Genomic DNA, 22,392 nt, shown 5'->3' with positions numbered 1-22,392 from the left:
GAATAAATGAAAGTAAAACAAAATACTTGCCAGTTCTCCACAGTGCAAAAAATGATAGTAACAACATTATCATTTGCGGCGAACTTTCGCTCATGGAGAAGCTAAAATTCGACGAACTGGTGACGGAACTCATAAACTGGCCAATGACCGATGCTTTGCACACAGCGAAATCCATTTGCAATAATCATCTCATACTGCCAAACCCTTTGTTATTCCTACTTCATTCTAAGCTTTTTTGTAATATCTTCACGGGAATATTCTGGCAGCCTGTAATAAGTATACAGGCAGGAGTATTTCTCAACTTCAGTCTGTCATAAATTTAAATTAAAAATCGGTTCGCCCATCTTTAACTTTTGACGTCTAAACGTGTTATTGGTTGCTCAGTCCGTTTCAGTGCTACCAATTTTGGTAAGAAAATATGATTTTTCATCGAATCTACTGATATTGGCACCGCTGTTTTATGGGAGGCTATAAAGTGAGAGATTGACTAGCATGTCGCGTGAGATATTCTAGTTTTGCCGTAAGCGAGCCGCCATTGAAATACATTATCTAGAAACTGGCTGGATTTTTGCCAAATTATTATTACCAAACTTCTTTTCCATAATATAAACCAAGAAAATACCATCTCGTGTTTTCATTCATCATTGTCCGAACATATGTCACACGCACACAACGCAACCATTAGAACAACATCGGGGGTAAGATCACATTTTACACCCCCCCCCCTCCCATAGACTGCGCTACAGGAGATTTAAAAATGCTCGGTCAAAGTAACTGAAGAGTTTCGGCGTTCCATGATCGAGGAAGATTTTGAAGACCCGCCAAAGGTTGTAGTACCATAAAGGATGATATACCTATAATATCTTGATACAGAATAGTTGAGAGCTTAGAAAATGGCATCAAAGCTCTCAAATAATAATAAATGGTATGATTATGTACATAGTAAAAAATAAATTTTAATATTAGTTTAGTTACGGGTAGATAATATTATAATTATGGGGTGTGTTAACTACCAGTATATTTTAAGTGTGTATTTTCTTTCGTATTTGCTCCAAGTTTTTCACCTTTTATTTCTTTGATGTGATATATAAAGATGCAATATGTACGTTTATACGTAGTCCTGATCAATAATTATATAATTGAAAGATTTGTAATTTTATTTGGCAATTTGTATTCTTATATTGTCAATAATCGGCAGAGAAAGGATTTGGTATTATTCTTCTGGTATTGCGGCCACGATGAAAATTACTTTGCAATAATGTCATGGCGTTTTATTGAGGGTAACAATACAAATACTGAAATAAGTCTCTTGCACTGCCAGAAAAATCCGACATCATTACTACATCTAGCAAAAAACTTATTGTTTGATGATTTTATTTATTATTCAAATTTATTTTATTACGTGTTTTCTAACGCAGTTATAATATTTTTGAATAATTCATAGTTTTAATCTATGTTATATTTATTTAGGAAATCATCAATTTTTCTAAACTATGATATATTCAAAGAGATTGAAGGAGGAGTCCAATCTCTTTGATATTAACATTTTGTTATTGTGATCTTTGTCGTCACAATCACAAAATAAAAGTGATTTCTAAATAGAATAGAATAAAGTAAAGTGTAAAGTTAAAAGCATGAGACACAAGAGAAACAAGGAAGGGCCGTGGATTACCTGATCTTTTTCAAGCCGAACAATAATCACTTCTGCAACCTCGCAACTGACAACTGTAAAATTAATAAGAAACAAGGGATTACACGGCTGAAGGCACGTGCAATCTTTGTTTTAAAGATGTACATAATAAAGTCCTAGACGCCACACGATCTTGAGACCGTGAAAGATTATAATTATTTAACAGTGTAGAATAAAGTGGGAACAATAAATAAAAGAGCGATTTATATACTTGACAGAAACTTTATTATAGCCAAAGCAAGAAATTAGAAATACATTCAAAGGTTATTAAGCGGCTCGATACTTAAATTTGGAAATACTAAAATAAATGCAAGCAGCTAAGGTTGAAGAGAAACATTGGAAGAGTAGTGAATCAAATAATAGTTTTAAAATACCAAACTGGAACGACCAGAGGCTTCAAACACTGCGGTTGCAATCGTGCTCCGTTAAGTGACGTCTATTATAAATGTTGGGTAAAACTCAAGCGGAGCACGACTATACTAGACGACAGTCAGAATCAAAAAGCCAAGTTGCTTGTTCCACACCTCGCGATCTTCGTTGTTGCCGGAAATACCATCAGCGACATCTTTCAAATCACGTACGCTCCATCGACGTGACCATAGATATTAGTCGGGGTCTATTTCTCCATGTACCTATCTACCTATTTTTATTTCGTCAACATTTCTGGCATGAATTTTTGCAATGGATTATTTGCTCAATACAATAATATATGCATAGGTACCTACCTAGTATATATTTTATGAGATTGTATGAAATGCAATTAATTAGAGAAATATACCTACCTGCAATACCCTCCGTCACGGAACACGAAAAGATGTGTGTGATTTTTGACAATTTAAAAATATTATTACATTATCAATAACCAGTGCTGGATAAAGGTCTTTCTAAGTTCCTTCCATCCCTCTCAAATTTAGGTACCTAAGTACCTACTTATTTTTTCACTGCAAAGTATTTCCACCGCATTTAATCAATGCATAAGTAATGAAAGTTAAATAAAAAAATAAAGTAGTTCAGCTTGATATGAGTGACACTATTTAAGTTTAAATTTGCTCGATGTCTCTAAAGAAGACACCCATATACGAAAAAATCGTACAGAGACCACTGATATTTTAATTTACTTGCACTACACGATTTAAAACCTCCTTGAATGCATACCACTCCATACCAATGGGGCGAAACCTAATTGGTTGCATACCACCTAATAACGACCTAAGGTTGACCAATGAGCGGCCTCGATTTTCTAATATACCTAATGTCAAAACTATGAACACGTCATGCCTAGCTATGTAAATTTATCTGCTTAAAAGCTATCATATATTAATTTATTAAGTTAATCGGATAGTTATGGTTTTGTCTGTCTCATTAATTTTCCCATTTCATTCAAATAAATATTGTGAACACTTTCCACCCCGTATTGATTACAAATGTGCTCAAGATCTTCAATTGGTTGGGAGCCCGATTTACACTCTTACGCAAGTCAACTGAGTTATATTATGGTTGACACCAAAGAGTCGAAATTCCAAACCTTGGTAGATACCTACACGTAGGTAATTTAATTATTCACTTATATAATACGAGTACTATTCATATTTTACTATTTTTGTATAACAAACAAATAAATATTTTTTCGCAATATGTGCAATGTACCTACATATTTTACGTGTTTTAATTGAAAAACCAATCCTGGCAGTATGGATTATTGTACGGTATTTAAAGTACCCTTCATAAATGAATTCTTTTGTGATTTTTTCTGCAAGTAATAAACTTTGTTGAATAGCAGAAATACTATTATCTTAGTTGGACTGTTTTAGGGCTTGCGCAGACAGATAGCGGTCGGAGTTCTGCGTTCAACCGACCGTTGACCGCTAACGTTCAGGGACAGCAGACAGGTGGCGGTCAACAATAAGCGTTCCATTTGTATACAAACGTTGTTGTGACACAGGCGTTGCATAATGCGAGACCGCTATATTCCGACTGCGAGTGGAAGTGAGAAAGCACCGCTGTTGCGTACTCACTCCCCCGTGTGGTTTCGCTCTATGTTGTGTGACTGCTCAAATTCCTATGACGGGACTGGACGGGAGGTACGGCGTTCTTTGTAATTCCGGGCATAGAACTCTAGAGCTCTAGCGTTCCAATTGACCGGCGCGGTCTGACCGCCGGCTGTGTACCCATACAGTATGAAGTCCATACAGTACAAAGAACGCCGAACTCCGAACGCGGAACGCAGACCGCCTAACCGCGCTCTGTCTGCGCAAGCCCTTAGAGAATAAAATACTATTATGTCATATTGTTTTATTCAGAAGACCGAAGGGAGCCATAAATCTAACCTTCTAACGTGTTCTTTTTTGAAAAAAAAAATAGAAATGCATTGATGGAAAAAAATATACCTAGATGCATTTCTAAGAAAAAACATGCCTTGCACGTATTTGTATCAACATGTGTACGGCCCATTCAAAAATGCAGGGATCCTCAATCTGTAAAATTATTGCTTAAACTTTTAATTTAATTTTTTTTTTAATATTTTTATTTACCAATTCATATTCCTCGATTTCAACACAATCTGAACCGGGCATGCCATATTGAATATTCTGATGAGGCTCGAGAATTTTAGAAGGCTCGCTTTCCTCGAGAATTCCACGAGAAGGAACGGTATCCTCAAGGATTCCACGAGCCTGAACGGTGTCTTTGAAGAATCCATGGACCGGAGCTGTGCTCCGGTACGTTTTAGACCATTTCGAGCACTGATTATGCATAATATATTCAATATGTCAACGACGTCTATCGTAGATATAATTGTTGTAATAATTTAACAACCCTTTCACTACCTTTACACCAATTTCAATAAGCACCGTCTATGGCATCTTTCAAAAGTTTGAATACATATACCATACCGAGTCTCTCTTCACATGTATGGAATATTTGCTCGTAAATCTAAGCGGGTTTTTTGTATGAAATTTATTTCACATGATCTCAAGCAGCGCCTATACACGTAAGTGTACAATTGTTCAAAAACATTAATAACAAGATTTTTTAAAAAAAATAATTTCTATGGATTCAATCCAAAGAGATTACAGACTAAGAGAGAACATGCCATTATTTACGTACAAAGCAGTACAAAACGGAAAAAAGGACAGTTGGCATCACTGTAAGCAGGTTTTAGTGACAATTAAGGGAGATGCTTAAAATACCAGCAGAGGCACCAAACGGAAAAATTGGAAGCTTGAAATTCGAGACATTTTTTTGATAATTTACAATTTCAACTGTATTAATTACCTAATAAATATGTATCTGAAAACATCAAAAAGAAAAAAAAAATAAGTCAAAGATAATTAATACTTACAACTATTGTAAGTGGTGTAATTGTGTTTATTAGGTTTTCTATTTTTTCTTGTACAGATTTTTGACTAATTCATAGTATTAATATTTTTTTATATTTATTTTAAAAAACATCGATTTTTATAAAAATATAAATGTGTATAACTTGAAATCCTTTTTATTTATATTTAAGTATGGTCCCAATATTTAAGATGGATATAAAAAATAAATTCTAATATGTATGTTTCAGGGGTTTCTCAAAATCTTGTTTTTTCTTTAATAATAATTATGTTGAATATTCATTGATAGCGCTTTTTAGCAGTGGACTGTAATATGAAGATGCTGGTGGAATACGGATCTAGATGGAGGGAGGGGGGGGGTTTACAAAGGATGCCAGACACTGACCTTTATGTTGAGAGGATTGGTACGCGCTTGAGCCGGTTCGGTGTTCACGCACTCACGCACTTGTAAACGGACGGTTCGGAATGTCACTCTCACAGTTTTACTTGGTTTTAGGATGAATGATGATGACACGTTCAGGATGGATGATAGACGCGACATTTGCTCAAACCATATCAGACTTAGTTCAACGAAGGTCGAACATATGTGTTTTGAGTCACTTGGTAGTTAACGCGGCTTCGTTCGTATCGTATCAGATAGGGCGCGATAGCTTTAGCAAGCCTGCACACGTCCGCTTTCTTGATGTCACTCGAGCTAAGTCCATGTTATTTTCAATCACGGTCGTCTTATGACTCATAACTGCTAGTCGCCCTAGTTTTGCGACAATAATAAATAAGGATTCAATGGTAGGTGGGAAGAGAGGATGAAAGCGACCACAATTGTCCCAACCATTCATAAAAGAAAGCATATTTTCGGACTTTTTTTTCTGAAAAGTGAGCAATATATATTTGGAAATATTTGATTAAAAAGAGCTATACTTATATAATAAAATACGATTTAAAAACTATATGATATTTTAAACTAAAGGTCACGCGATAAACTATTATAATAGATAATATATTAAAGTTTCCCAAAATAACACGTAATTACTGATCGTAATATGAACAAAAAATATGAAAATGGCACACACGTCATACACAGTGAGAATCAAAAGCTATTGAATAAGAGATGGACGCAGACGTAAAAAACCAAATTAAAAATGATTGCGTTGAAAATCGAAGGCGTTGTGAATTTTTATATATAGTTTTTAGCAGTAAAAACTTAAAAAACGGTTTATCTGATACGTGTATGAAAATAATGATGATATTTATTTCAATAACGTGTATTTATTTTGTGTACAGGTGCAAGCAATTAGAAAATGAACTGCTCAGTGTAAAATCTAAGTGCTTAACCTTGAAACTAGAATTAAAACCAAGTGTTGATTTATTTTATCAAATAGAAAATGATATAATTGACAAATTAAATGATCGCATTGAAAGAAAGTTCCAAATAAATAATATCGCGTATACAGAAAATAAAAGTAGGAAACATGCCCTTATAAACGTTCAAAGAAAGTTAATGTCAAATCCAGTAAGAAAAGTACGACAAACTGAAAATACTTGTATTAAAGGTAAGGTTAAGAGTAAACAGTTACATTATGGTCTAAATTTATTATGATTGCAATTCAGAGGTAACGCAATATGGATTTCTTTAACGTGCCTCTTACTATGCTAATGAATTCCGTGTAATCGTCTTCCGTCGCATTGCGTTACCGTTCTGGTTTTAGGGTAAGAAAATATTTTTAAATTACATTAAAACATTACATAATTTATTTAACAACATAAATTACATAGATAATGGAAAATAATTAATGTATGTAGAATAGCAATAACAGAGTAAACAAAATAATAGTGGATAAAGTTGTAAACTTAAATTATATATTATTATTTAAGTATCTACGTATATTATATAAATTGATATCTTAGATTTCTCTCAGTATATAATTTTTTCCCCTAGTTCCCTGAATAGGTAGGTACCTTAAGAGTATTCAAAATAGTGTATAAATTACATCTTTGGATTTACTACTCACCCGATTTACAAGTTAAGTGGCAACTTGTCAAGTGTCAAACAGAGACAGTATTTTAAAACACATATGGAATTAAAACATTTTTTTTAATTCTACGATGTATGAGTGATTTGTGTTGACAACTGTTTTGGGCAATGAATCTTCAGAAAAAAAACACTTAGATGTTTTAGAGGAAAAAATGTTTTAAAACTATTATGATACAGCACCACGTAAATCCCAATTCAATTAATTCTTACAGATATTTCTTTATCAATATGTTCTGTTTATTTTCACAATAACTTTAGGAATCAAAAATATAAAGCGCAAGTAGTGCATTTTGAATAAAATATAAAATATGTAATTAATTTTGCAACGTAACATGACATTACAGAGCTGAAAAGGGTAAATAATATTTTTTCCTGATGATAATTTATAATATCCAAGTACACAGTTGCAAGTGAGTTATCTATACGTAAAATTTTTGGATTGTCTACCTATACAATTTTTATTTGGCCCAACCATAGGAATAAAAAAATATACTATTCAATGATAAGAAATAATTTCATTCCATAAAAATTTGGTTAACTGTTGGAAGTAATTTTTTTAATTTTGTTATATGTAGATATAAAATAAATAAACTATAAGAAAATACAAATTTTCTACATTATTGGTCAGTTAGTTTCATTTTACAACGTTTTTCTTAGCTCGTATTATTATTTGTCCGGTACAAATCTTGCAATCGATTTTTAACTAACGTTCCGACTAGCTAGACATTTAAAACTGTTGGAATATATCAGAACACGATGCCAATGCATTTTTTTAATACTTTTAGCCATCTTTAAGTAGAATTGAATTCATTTTCAGTTAATTCTGTTTTGTATTAAAAGTTATTTCGACACCATTATTGGTTGCTAGGGGTCTGGGGTCCTAGCAACTAAATTATTAATATATAAGTACGTGCGTTACTATGGAAATCAATATGACATGTCAAAATGAAATTTCAGTATTATTTCTATCAAGTACAATTTTTTTGATCTTTTAAGCTAGTCAAGTCAAGTTTACATGATTCAACAGAAAATTTAAAAATGTTATATATAAAAAGTTCTTTTTATCTTGTAATTATTTAATATCATTTTATAAATTATTTTCAGGGGAAAAGGGCGAGAAAGGGGATTCTGTAAGATTTTTTTCTTAATTATGTATATTAAATTATTATGACTGTTACAATATTTGTATAGTGTTAATATTTTTTTTTATTTTTTAGGATGCTGCATTAAATAATAATTGCACTTTCATTGATCCCGCAGTCAGAGTAATAAAAATAATGAAGGTTAGTGAGTTTTTGAATAATCGAAAACATTAAACCGGCTTCTCATATGGGTTTCGGGTTTGATTGGTAACGTCATGTCTGCACCTTCGATCAAGCTTGATGGATATTGTCTCAAAAAAGCAGTTTTCACATATTTTATTAACCAGCCTTTTTCTTGTGTTTTCTTCAAAAATATTTTGTTAATAATTATTAATTTTATATTTAAATTACTGTCATTCAATACTAATATAATATGCATCGTGGTGTTACCAATATGCCGTTTTAATTGTGATAATACCCCATTAACAAGTTCATGGATTTCCTCAAAATAGTAATTTTCGACCTTTATTAGGTATGTTGGCGTTCAATTTTTAATATAAAATTTACTATGCACAACATAATATAATATTAGCCATATTATTATATTTCAACTTAATATTAGCTTTAATTTCATTACCAATTTATGAGCACTTGCGCACCTATTCTATACGCAATAGAAAAAAAAATATAATAGACTACCCTCAATAGCCGCCATCTATGTATTATAGATGCGCTAAAACAAAATAGTTTTCGTAATAATTTCTGCATCAAATTGTCACCCACCAATCCTAATAATAATTAGTTATAATTTTATTGTTACATATTATTATTATTACGTAATTGAATGTATTTTATCTCTTTCATACTTGTTTTATGTTACTTGCACAGCTATATTTTTATGCAATATTATAGTTTTCTTTTTACAACGTTTTTCCTAGCTCGTATTCATATTAAATTTGTCCAGTACAAATCTTGCAATCGATTTTTAAGTAACTTCCCGACTAGCTAAATATTTGAAACTTTTAGAATATATCAGAACACGATGCCAATGCATAATATTTTTAGCCATCTTTAAGTAGAATTGATTTCATTTTCAGGTAATTCTAATTTGTATGAAAAGTTATTTCGGAAGAAATCCGCAAAAAGTAAAACTATTAATTATTAGTTTCTAAGTGGGTCTTAGCAACTAAATTATTAATATTAATATATACGTGCATTACTATGGAAATCAATATAACATTTCAGTATTATTTCTATCAAGTACACATTTTTTTGATCGTTTAAACTAGTTAAGTTTATATGATTCAACAGAAAATTTAAAAACGTTGTATTTAAAAAGTTCTTTTTATCTTGTTATTTTCTTATAACGGTGTTTTACTATTAAAAATTAACATAATAAATGTCAAAACTTCCATTGTTGAATTTTTTTTTATTTTTTGAGGTTTTTATATTATTATTCTATATAATAACTCGATACCATAGTGACTGTTTCTACGAAACTTGTCCAGATTAGTAAAAGATAACCAAGGCCCAAGATCAACATCTGTAGTATAAAGTAGCTATGGGCGAACAGTTTATATTTATTGAGTCCAACTTTCTAAGGATTTTAATAATCATTAGTGATATATTTTAGGGACTGGCAGCTTCAGGTCTTCGTATATCGGACCAAACTCTACTCACGGTAAAGGTATGGATTTTGAATTTTATTGGGTTTCTATGTTTTCGTGTAAGTCACTATTGATAGGTAGTAACCCCGTTCAAATTCTCTAGTTTTTCACACTACCTGGGTTCAACCCGATTAAGTGCCTACGCACATGATGCACACAGCAATAGCTGTATCAATATCAAACAGAACAATACAACAATATATATTCAAAGAAAAAAATGGTTGAAAATAATAGTCGGCTAAACGCAATTAAATTTTCCAAGTCGGCTTTGGACCACAAGTAATACCTTGTCCAGATGGCGCGATTAAAATTGCGCGCCTTCTAGGCACATGTGACCTTATTGAGCCGTTCAAATGCACTCGCAGTGTGTTGTCTCTCAGAGCACGACAACCGCAAGCAATTGCTGGACTCTCGAGTACGCACGTATTACAGGTGATTCGAGGTATAGGTAGCACAACCAGGGTTGAGGCAACCAGAAAACTCACACAGACGTATTGTTTACAAACTGGATGTTTCAAATTTTTAAATCGACTTTTAAAAAAGGAGATTCTTTGTTTTAACTTAGGAAAAAAAGTCGAACTAATTAAAAAAGAAACAGCTTGTAAAAAAATACTGTATTCTTCAAAAACTCACCAATAAACACAATATTTCTTATCTGTGATCGCCTCAACTTTCGGTAACAGACCTATACTACCGGCGACAATAATAATTGCCGATAGTTGTAGCAATATTTAATTATTGTTACATTTCATTTTGAATACTATCCAGTATGGTAGGCTCACGCTTATGAAGTGCGTTCTATAAACGTAGCACACATTTGGTAATCGCGCGTAAACCGCGGTGAGACTTGTGCCATCTGGACAAGGCCTAACTGTATGGCTCGTATTGTTAAATTGAAATTAAAGTCTTCGTTTTTTATATTAATTTTTACAGGGTGATAGAGGATCTCCAGGTATACCGGGATTTCCCGGATTACCCGGTATGAAAGGAAATCCAGGCATGTCAATTAAAGGGGATACTGGCCCTAGAGGACCACCGGGCATTTCAGGACATCCGGTAATAATTTCTGTTTTATAAATTTAATTTAATTTGAAATCTCATCGATGCTTACTAACTCATAATATTTACCACATAATGGAAGCAGATCTTTCGAAACCTGAACGTTAAATAAAACAATGTATTCTAGTATACAGACGTATTTAGCATATTTAGAAGACTCCAATGTCAAAAATTAGTAATTAACAAAGTAATTAATTATTGTTCGAAAAGGATTTCAAGTTATACACATTTATATTTTTATAAAAATCGATGTTTTTTTTTAATAAATATTTTAACTATGAATTAGCCAAAAATCAATACGAAGAAAAATTGAAAATTCATGGGAGATGCTTATTTCAGCAGAGGCACTTGGCGAAAAAATACGAAGCTTGCAATTTGAGACATTTTTTTGATAATTTACAATTTCAATTGTATTAATTATTAATAACTATTGATACCGGGAAGAATGGGTGGAGAACTCACATTTATGCTGGAGGCGTTCTTCACGAGTATCACCTTGATTGAGGGTTGTGTGGACATCAGGACATAATTATAACACAGAAACGTCGATTCAAAACCTCCGCGCAGAGGATATATTTAATCACACTAAATTATACAAGCGTGGGTTGTAATAACATTAGGGTGGACATCGATTAGTTTACATCATTAATTACACTTAAAGAAGCCTTAGATTTAGTTATCGCACAGTCGTCACATTGGAGCACGTGTTTGGGCGCATTAGCGGAATTGACGCCAGAGCGTTTTATCGAAGACGCGATGCTTGATTTCGAGGTGGTTATAGGAGTTATTATTAAGCCGATAATGGGAAAAGAGATTCACTGATTTACAACGTCGAGAAAAGCGCGGTATTTTTTGCGTGGAAGAACACCGCCCGGCTATGCCGAGCGCGCAGCCCGTGGCACACGGCTCCTTTTACTTTCCCCGCGCAATCTCCACTGTCTCCTTTATCTGCCACGAACCTACGGGTGGTGAGACAGGAGGGAGGGGCAGAGGGATGAAACAACTTACGGTAAATTTTTGTTTGTCTCCCGGCAAGTTACCATTTCCTAGTAGCTGGGCTTAGGTACTCGCCCTTTTTGCCGCTGTTGAAATGTGCTGTGGTGGTGTTATTTCGTAAATCAGGGGTGGTGAACCCTAATTCGAAGGCGTTTGATTAGGTTGCGGATTTGTGATTTGAAACTGCGGGCCAGGGATTTTTTCGTCTGGTGACACTATGTATCTGAAAACATTAAAAAGAAAAATATTTTTTATTTTAAGTCAAAAGGTAAACTTAAAATAATTGTAAAAAAAGTATAAAATATGAATTTGTCATAGGGACCGCACCGCATCTTATTACATTCTATTTTTATGGTCATATTTTTTATTACAATTTAGTTTATTAAGTTTTCAATTTATATTTTTTTTTTTTTTTTTTCGACCATGTCCGATCCTGATAGGATCATATGGGCCTCCACAGAGTGGAGGTTTGTATTGACAGATTTTGTTTTTTTACGAGAAATGGATGTCAGCCACTTGCTAAACCTATTAGGTCCATACCCTGACACACACAAATTGAAAAACAATATGTGTACTTGCCAGACCCAGGATTCGAACCTGGGACCCACGGCTTTATAGTCCAACGCTTATGCCGCGCGGCCACCGTGGGCGTGATATTACGGTGGGCGTTTACAATTTTTAAATAGTTCCCAACCCGTTTTATTTCATTTAAAAATCATCATTTTTTTCTAAAAAAACAACAATATTCTTGAAAAAATCATACTGTACGTACTAAAATACTACATGATCACCTCAAGAGCTTTAATTTACTAGTACAAAAAGATCCACCGTGATTTTGACTGATGACTCTTGTGAAATAAAGTTCCCTCTGATACCTTCCATACTTCCAGAATGATACTCGTCTCGATTGTAAGATTGAATATATTATAAAAATGAACATTTAACAAAGTCAATAAAGCCTTTTGAAAAAAATGTTAGGTCATTATTCGATCACAAAAACCGAGTATTTTTGAAGTTATACTTCTTTTGGCTCATTGAGTAGAGGGTAAAATTGAGAACTGCGCACGCACACTGTTACGGATGTGCGTCGGGGTGTACCCAACGCGTATGTGCGAATCAGTCAGCCTTATACAAACGCAAGTTTATCAGCATAAGAGGGGGTTATTGTTAAAATCCGTAGTGAAGCAGTTCATGTATTATATTTTATTCATCGTCAGTAATTATCTAAGTATATACACGAATACATATTATTTATATTGTATTATTAATTAATTTTTCCCACATTGTCCAGTTCAGTTCAGCTCAGGAACAAAGGTTGTGTAATAAACTAAGTATTTGAGGTTAATTTGTTGTAAGTATTTTTTAAGTATGCTTTTAAATCAAAACTTTATTCATTGTATTGAATATATTTTTTTAGTTTTTTAATAAACTTAAACAAAACGCTTTCATCAATAAATTAGGATGTTATCTACGGATTGGTCACCGCATGTTGGTTTTCTTTACGCCGTAACGCATTTTATACGCTATTGAACGACTGAATACCTAAATGAAACATTATTAAGTAGAATCGGATTTTTCTGGAAGTATAGGCGACTCATTTAGGTGATGGTATCGTTACTTTTAAATTACGCCAACTTAGTTCCAAAGTGATTTTGTCGTGGCCGGAATTCCAGAACAATCTATACTCTACCTCTACTACTATATTTTTCAGAGAGTTATCATTTATTTTTATGTTGATATTTTTATTTGTACGCTGAATAATATTATTAAATAATAATTTTTCTTTTATATCATTACTCATTTTTAACTTACTTTTAGTTAATACTATTTATTATAAAAAACATGATTGATTAAATTTGTAACCGTTTTCATAAGTCATTCACAATATTCCACTTATTGCACTGTGGTCTAATATGCCCGACCATAATATATTATTATGATAAAACAAAAACTAATTGATTTCGGTGTTTGGTCATTTAAGATCAACATCAATGCATTGTGATCGCTTGTTTCGCTCACTGAGCATTTTAGTTATTTAGACGTAACATATTGTGGGCGTAAATAACAATTCATGTAACTTTTACATGTTTTATTATAACATATTGGCTTTGGGTCGAAATCCCGAAAGCCTAAATCATGAAAGAACAGAACAATTTATTTACTTAATTTTAAAAATTCAACTGTCAAAATAAAATATATATTTTATTTATTTTGTATTTTTTCTTTCAGATAGGTAGTTGTTGAGAATATTATTGTTAAAATATTTTTTATTTTTCAGGATTTCGGTCTTTAGGATTTCGGCCATCAATATTTTGTCTTTCGGGATTTCGGCCATTTGGGATTTTAGCATTCGGGGTTTCGGCCTTCGGGATTTCGTCCGGCACCCTAACATATTACGTGTAATTTAATTCCATATACTTTTTGATAACCGGTATACATAATAATATTATTATCATTAAAATGAGTACTTTGCAGGGTGATGTTGGAAAAAAAGGTGATATAGGACTTATTGGTGAATTCGGTATGCAAGGCAGGGACGGCTTGCCGGGCGTAAATGGAGAAAAGGGAAATAAAGGTGATCGTGGTCTTCAAGGACTGCAGGGAGATTCAGGATCATAAACAAACTTTGGTAAATACTCCACCTACCAGAGTCATTTAGCAGAAAAATACGAAGCCTGCAATTGAAGACATTTTTTTGAGAAATTACATTTTAAAGTGTTTTAATTAATATACACATAATTCAAAATAATTTCAAAAATTACAAAACAAAATTATTATTACAAGCTATTTTGTACATTACTATTTTGAAAAAAATTCTGACTATTTCATAGTTTTTATATTTTGTTAAAAAAAATATCGATTTGTATAAAAAATAAAAAAATTTACAAAATTGTTTGTTTTAAAAACTTCAATAGCATCAATATTGTGACCTAACCGGAACCTTTTATCTAGCTATTTCAAAAACTGATTTTGTCACATTTTTTCACTTATTTTTCTATGTACTTATTAAGATTTTTGTTTCAAGTTAAAAACAACAACATTATATTTTATTCACGTGATCTAACCTAGCCCATGCCAACGACACCTGAACTAATTGGACATTGTTTTCCATCGGCATCGTAAAAAATGAACATCTGTACATTCAAAATGTTCGTAAATGTAGAGGAAATAGTTTTGACACGGCAGTTTGTTCATAAGATTTGTTTTAAAAATTCCAGAGTGCGCTCCGGCCTAAAAAAAGAAATTTTCTGATCGCCTACCCGACATGCTCCGGCCACACTACACTACTGCATATTATGTCTTAAATAATATATGTATGGATAAGTTTTAAATTACGCTATCTGCTAATATATACATATACCTATAAATAGAGTTGAGTATTTCCCGAGAAAATCTCAATTTCGAGATTCGGGATTTCCCGAAATGGTGGAATTTTGAATTGTCGAGATTCGGGATTTCCAAAAAACAATTTTCGAGAATTCTCGAGATATCGGGAAATTTATAAAACCTGTAAAAATCCTAAAATCAGTGTAAAACAGACAAATTCCGAAAAAATATGATTTTTTTTATTTATGTAAGAAGCCAAACAAAATAGAAGTAGGAAAACAAAAATAATTCAAAACATTACTTATTAAAATTGAATTTAGAAAACACAGACTGTCAATCGCTGAGTCTGATAATCGCGTATGCTTTTGAGATACAAAATTCATCACACTTTTTTCATATAGAAAATCATATTTTCAATTTATATTTGATAATAAAGAAATCCTGAATCCCGAGAAAAGATTCTCGAGATCCGGGATTTCCCGGAATGATCGAAAATTTCTCGAGAATTCCCGTCGGGAAATTTCCGAAACCCAACTCTACCTATACGTTAATAATATTTTTCTAAGCCTACTGTGACAGAATGTCAAATTTTAGCGATTAATGCTTAAAAGTGGTAATATCAGCATAACATATTATACTGTAAAATATGAACACTTTTTCTTTGGTTGATAGAGCACCCACCCGTGAAGTCATTTGTCACTGGTTTGATTCCGCGGCTTGTCAAAAAATCACATTGTTTCTTTAACATGACGATTCAGTGAAAAACCCAATGAATTACACGAATATTTGACAACCGGTCCTTGAAAAAAAGTCTATTATATAAACCTATACTATATGGTGATCCAGTAAATATGATCTACAACACATGGAATCTGTAAAATATTAAACATATTATGTACTTAAATCAATAACTAGTTAATAATATGTTAATACAGAAATATTGTTACTAATTGTCAATGTAGATATCTTAATAAAGTACGCGCCAAATCATAATAATATATATTTTATTGATGTGACCTTCAAAACGAGTATTCAAGCCTGCTATAAGTGGTTGACACAATATTTTCTATATTATAAACTCACTGTTTTGACATATCCAAGTATGTTTCTATCCTACAATGTAAGAGATAAGACAAACGGCGCTCAAGTTGAAGCGAATTGAAGTAAACTGTTCATTTGTTCGCACTGTGTTGATGAGGATATTTCCTACCTCGTATAAGTAAAAAAAATACGTAGTTAAATAAAGATTTATTCTAAATTGCAGACTGCACTATGTAAGCATACCTAAGAGAAAATCAGTTCAATAAACTCACGGATATTATCCATACAACCTCAAGTAAAGGAGTCTCAAAAATTTCTTTCTAACCCCTCTTGACCATACTTCAACTGATGCGGTGCCCAAACAATAGACCCACTCTCAAGTCTGTCTCGTCGAGTCTCCTAAAAACCAACGCGAATTATTACAAATATTTTACGTACAATTCTGCCGACATTAATAAAATTACTCGCCGCAAATTTTGCGTTTAAATATTTTTTTAAGACGAAAAATTTATTATAAATCTTTCTAAATTTTCAATGTTTCTTCATAGAAAATAATGTAAAACATACTGACGTTGAATAGTATTTCATTGCGCAACATACTATCTTCATTTAAATTGTTCGTAGTATAATAAATAACCATTCCTTATAAAAGTCTGATGACCGTCAAACTCTGTTAGGAAAAGGTACCTCTTTGATAGAGATGTTTATTTTTATCTTAATGTGTCCAAAGACTTAAGGGGGGACATGCTCAGCGAAGTTGAAAATGGAGCTTTTATTCAATTTTAAAAGCATGATCCTGGACATTCCTTAAACGTTGTAGATAATCTATTTATATAATTTTGAAGCCTTATTATTCTTTATATTTATTTTAAACATTTTATGACTGCATAAAGTATTTTTATTACATAAAATAGTATTCTTTTAAACCTATCGCTCTAATGTTTTAGAATATAGTCATATTTCAGTACATAAATGTGCAGTGGTATTAAGATTTTTTACATTTATTAATTTTTAAACGCATTTACAAAACTATTAGTATAATTTATGATAATCTCTGTGATCCCAAATTTGACAAGAATTAGGCATTTTAATATTCAAAAAATGGGCAAGATTAACGCATTTGAAGATAATTATAAGTTATGTCTTTAACCATTCAAGTGTGATAAACATCTTATTAATAATGATTGCTTTATAATAATTATTGACCTAAGAATTAGGTAGTGTTTTTTTGAAATACGCCATTCCTTTTGGCATTCCTCAGTGATTAAGCTACAACATACGGCCGTAGCCATAAATTGACAAACTAAAACTGAATTAAGGAGTAAGATCATAGTAACGCGCGTGATGGAACATGTACCGTTTAAAAAAAAAAGATTTTTTTTTCGGTTAGGTGCATGTTCAAACACGCGCGTTAACATTCTTAATGGCATCAACATTTTAAAAGCAATAAAAATATGTTAAAAGTTAGTTGTAAAATATAAAAAATAGCGGCTAATGAATATAAACGACTTTTCAATCAACCTCCTATTTAATTATATTTGTGTTGTTAACAAGCGGAACTGGATTTAATATTTTATGAATATAATAAGATGGAGTAGTATGTACAGAATCAGAATCAAGAAAAATCTTAAAAAGTAAAAATGTAGGTTACATACTTTGAAACTAATAGCCTAACTTGATAGTAAAGTAGATACGTAGAATTTATAACACTGTGTAAAATAATGTAAGGTTTTCCACAATCTCTCATAATAAGTTTTTGCCTTTAATTGAATGATAATACGTTAGTGTCTACATTATTTTTTCAACTAAGAAAATATAATTTTACGAGTTAAATAAATGATTGAGAAGCTTTGTATTATTTAAAACTAAAGGTCAATTAATGGTGAACTGATAATATCTCACAGATAAAATATTATAAAACATACTAACATTTTTTGCCACAAAGCAGTTTTTGTAAAAATATACGCATTTTAAGTTATTAATTTAAGGGAAAAATAGGTGCAGAATCAATTAAAAAAGATCATGACGTGAAATACCTAAGTTCATTGAGAAATTCTATCTTCGTTCCCGGATTGCAAAAAACAATTAAAAACTCCTATACGTGTATAAAAATAGTTTTGGGTGTCACCTTGTTGTTGAATATTTACTTCGCACACAAGTGTGAAAAATTGGAAATAGAATTGAACAAAATTAAATCTGAGTGTTTAAACTTACAACCAAAGTTAATACCCACTGCAAACTTTATAAAACATATGGAAAATGATATTATTGACAAAGTAAACATTCACATTAACAGAGAGTTTTTGATAGACAAAGAGGAATCAAAAATAGTAAATACGAAACTGAAATTTGATAGAAAATGGCAACATTTCAAAAGGACGATCAGGCAAGTGGATAATGATAACTGCCTTAAAGGTATGGAAATATTTTTTCATTTCAGTTCAAGCTAAGTTTTAGAAATATAAAGGCAGAGGAAAAAATGGTTGTATTTAATTAACTTTATTATACTTTTAAATAATAGAGGTATTATTTAATTTTCATTTTGGTCCATTTAAATGGGTATTTACGTGTACCATTTATTTGTTTGCGAATATACCTAGTTATTCAATGAATCATTAGTAATAACAAAGTAGATAATACAACCCTGAAAAATGGTTAAAAACTACAATTATTTCTAATTATTGGTGAAAATATTAAACTTTTCGATGTAAATCGAGTTCAGATTTTGCCTTTTGACATCTTCAAGGCATATTATGGTATATTGTTATTAATTAAAAACTATTAAAGTTAGTTGACTTTTATCATCATTATCAGTTTGGACCAATTATAATAGTAATTACCAGATTCGAGGGCTCTCAAAGTTGATCGCATTCTTCTCAATCCTGTGCATTGTGTTTCCCCGTTGTTCCGCATAATTTAACTATCTCGTCGATACAACAGCCTCCAGCGTTACCCTGCGTTACCTTTCAGATTGTTTCTACTTCTTGGATTATAACCATGTCTAGATCGCTATTTTTATTTCATCTAGCGATTATCTCTTGTTAAATTGCAAATTGTGAGATTACAATGACTAGATTACATGCACCATATAGATGATAATGAATGACAATAGTCATACGTCAAAAAAATGGAAGATAGAGTTTTTAATGACAACCGTAGTCTTGGTGTATAAAATAGTAAAGTGGCCATTTTGGATAGAAGTAAAAAGAGTTATCAGAGAATGCCAGAAGATACTCCAGGTTATGCGTTCCTAATGATACTCTAATACCTGGCAGTTTCTTTATACTCACATTAAAACCTAATATTATATAGTAAATAAAACTCTCAATTAGAAAAGAAATCGATTTAAACTGATAGTATCAATAATCAATTTTTCGTTAATGCTGCTGTTGTTTAATCAAACTATTGAACAAATGTGATTTTAACACAAAAAACACCAAAAAAGTTATTTGTGTCGCTACATTTCAAAATCAGCTAAGCCCACCTTTAGGTATTTTTGACGTTTTTGTGAATTGCTGAAGAAATACTGCTTTTTAACATTTCTGCATTACCAAAATGTGGAATTCACTAATTTTAAATACATATTCTATACTTGAAATAATATAAACGTTCACCCTTGTGACTGTGTATTTGAGAAAACAAAAAGCTGTTTTTCTCCTATTCATCTATTATGGACTTGGCTGATTTTGAAATCCAGGGACACATTTATGCGCTATTTATAAATAATATTTGATGTGTTTGTTGGACACCAATATTCATTTTTGTAAAATTTTATTATATATTATAATTATAAGTATAATGTAATATAGACAGCGGCCATTATTATGGCCATATTATAATATATATTATCCTAAAGACGTCCAAGATTATTTAAGAGTCCTTTTTTAAAACCCGCAAAAATATATAAGTAATAATATTACTTATTATTATGTTACCTTACTTTCATATTATACATATTGACATACTCCTAGACTTCCCGTCTTCAATGGGGAGCCGGAATAAAGTTTTGTAGGTCTAAGCGTGCAGCTTGGTCACATAGTCAATTAACAGAATATGAAAGGCTTATGACGTATCACTTGGCTATCTGGATAAAAAGGATTAGTTTGTAATTATATGTAAGATTTTGTTTTATGAGTTTGAAAGAGATGGGTGCAAGAGATGTAAGCGTGAAAGAGAGTTAGCATGTAAGTCTTTTGTAGCGACTGTACCACTCACTAACTTGTCAAGTGAGATTTTTTTCTTTATTTAAAGTTAATTAACGAACTAAGTTTAAGGAACTATAGAAACGATAATAATAAATATCTATGACACTGTTTAACATAAGTTTCTTTCTTGTAAAAAAAAAATAATCATAGAAAAATAGAAAGCCACTACAAATGAATGTATAAAATATTCCAATACTATCGATACGAATACACCGTAATCATATACTTTTCTCTTATATTTAGACAATTATTACTTTAACAATTCATTGATTTTATGTATTTTTCTTTTTAGCTAAAAAAGGCGACAAGGGAATTTCTGTAAGCTTTTTAAAATGTTATTTGTAAAAATGTATTTACTGAGTTTAATTTATACAAAACCTAAATCATTTTCACATTTATATTACATTACAAAATATGGTGATATTTCCATTACAATTGGTAATATATTCGCTCTCTGTGTATTTAGAGACCTAAGCTTATATACATACATAGATGCCAATAGGGGATCAACGAATATCATTAAATTTTCATATATTTGGGAATGCCATAGGTCACTCACTGCTAAAGCAATTTGTGTAAAATTCGATAAGGATCATAATATAAGTTATTTATTATCAATGATGTTGTATGTATTTACGATCAATTACTCATTGGTAGATCTGAAAAATGTATATTTTACATAAGTACTGTTATCATAATGAAGAATTTACTTTGTAGGAAAACTATTCTGCTATATAAAATACTCTTTGTTTTTAGATTTTTTTTTAAAGTTTGTTTATATTGATAAGTACCTACCTATAGATTTTCACTAATAGAAATTAATATTATTTTAGGGAACGCCTGCTAATTGTCCTTCATATGATCATGTAGCAAACGTTGCTGAAGTAACTAAGGTTTGTATATTTTTCAATAAAATTATATATAAAATAAGGTAGATTTCAATATGTTTGTTGTTTTGATCGATTTTTCGTAATGTACCAACCAAATGCGCATAATAAATCAGCAAATAACGCATTGATATGGTTTTTCAATTTTCTATTTTTTTTAAATTATTAATATGGAAGAATTTTAAATAAATAAACAAACATCGCATTGATACAGTCTTTCACCAGCATGTATAATTTCATATCTTTTGAGATGGAAAAACGTATCACCAGTATTTGTTTCGAGATTAATAAGCTGCGAGAATTAAATAGATGACACATTGCATTAACAAGATTGTTTCCTAGTAACAAGGTGCATGAATTGAAATGAGAAAACATTGCATTTAAATGAATACGTGTATTAATTAAGGCGCTAAGTACCAAAAATATAAAAACTGACATTTTTATAGAAAAATGTTCTACATACCAACGCCAATAACTTCAACTATAGTCTAAGTGCCTCAAGCAAGTAAAAAAATACAGCAAAATAATTAAACCTGTCAACGTTGTAAGTCTGTTGGCGTGTTTTATTTATAATGGTGTAAGTAGCACTGCAGTGGTCAATGGCATTCAATATAAAATAGCTGACGATGGTGTGTTGACACTTGCGAGTTCTTAATACCTAAAATTATAGAAGCTGCCGTGATTGCTTCACACTGTAAAACTACATTTTTCAAAAGGTCTGCTTCATGAAATTTTACTGCAATGACTCGGTATTTTGTAACTACAGGAAATACTACTTTTTGGTACTTAGAGCCTTATTTAATACACGTATTCAAATTACTTTTAACCAATATATTTTTAGATATAACTTAGCGAAGAGTATTTCAATAAACCTACATCGCATTGGTATAGTTTTCCATCAAAATCTTAAATTGTAGGTATTTTGGAATGATAAGATGATGAATATAAGATAAATGGAAGGGACCTTTGTCCAGTAATAGATGTAGAAATACTAAAGAAAAGCATTTTAATATTAATATGTATTTTATATAACACTCACGATGGCCGCGCCGCTTAAGCATCGGCCTATAG

At 31.5% G+C, this 22,392-nt stretch overlaps 2 protein-coding genes across 4 annotated transcripts in view; both read left to right on the top strand.

Annotated features, from left to right (window-relative positions):
• Positions 1-22,392, top strand: part of LOC147073466 (uncharacterized) — a 150,796-nt gene that overhangs the window by 121,853 nt on the left and 6,551 nt on the right. Inside the window, exon 30 of the mRNA XM_085945652.1 lies at positions 21,268-21,327. Coding sequence (XP_085801778.1) covers positions 21,268-21,327 — 60 coding nt within the window. The remainder of the gene's footprint in view (positions 1-21,267; positions 21,328-22,392) is intronic.
• On the top strand, positions 6,087-16,908 carry LOC147073467 (uncharacterized). Of its 3 annotated transcripts, none has more exons than XM_085945372.1 (7): positions 6,087-6,575; positions 8,162-8,187; positions 8,275-8,340; positions 9,773-9,826; positions 10,740-10,862; positions 14,337-14,490; positions 15,080-16,908. In XM_085945372.1, exons 1-6 carry the CDS (start codon positions 6,134-6,136, stop codon positions 14,478-14,480), a joined length of 855 nt encoding a protein of 284 aa, XP_085801498.1. In that variant the 5' UTR covers positions 6,087-6,133; the 3' UTR covers positions 14,481-14,490; positions 15,080-16,908. The 3 variants fall into 3 exon arrangements, 1 of the variants encoding a protein (XP_085801498.1); XR_015070469.1 differs by having other exon boundaries at positions 6,099-6,575; positions 14,337-14,576; positions 15,025-16,908; XR_015070470.1 differs by lacking the exons at positions 14,337-14,490; positions 15,080-16,908 and adding an exon at positions 14,140-14,320 and having other exon boundaries at positions 6,092-6,575; positions 10,740-10,983.

Source organism: Rhyacophila brunnea, unplaced genomic scaffold (assembly GCF_057557595.1).
Source record: "Rhyacophila brunnea isolate RB1 unplaced genomic scaffold, BYU_Rbru_1.0 scaffold_18, whole genome shotgun sequence".
Classification (NCBI taxonomy): domain Eukaryota; kingdom Metazoa; phylum Arthropoda; class Insecta; order Trichoptera; family Rhyacophilidae; genus Rhyacophila; species Rhyacophila brunnea.
This window is presented reverse-complemented; position numbering and strand designations above follow the sequence as displayed.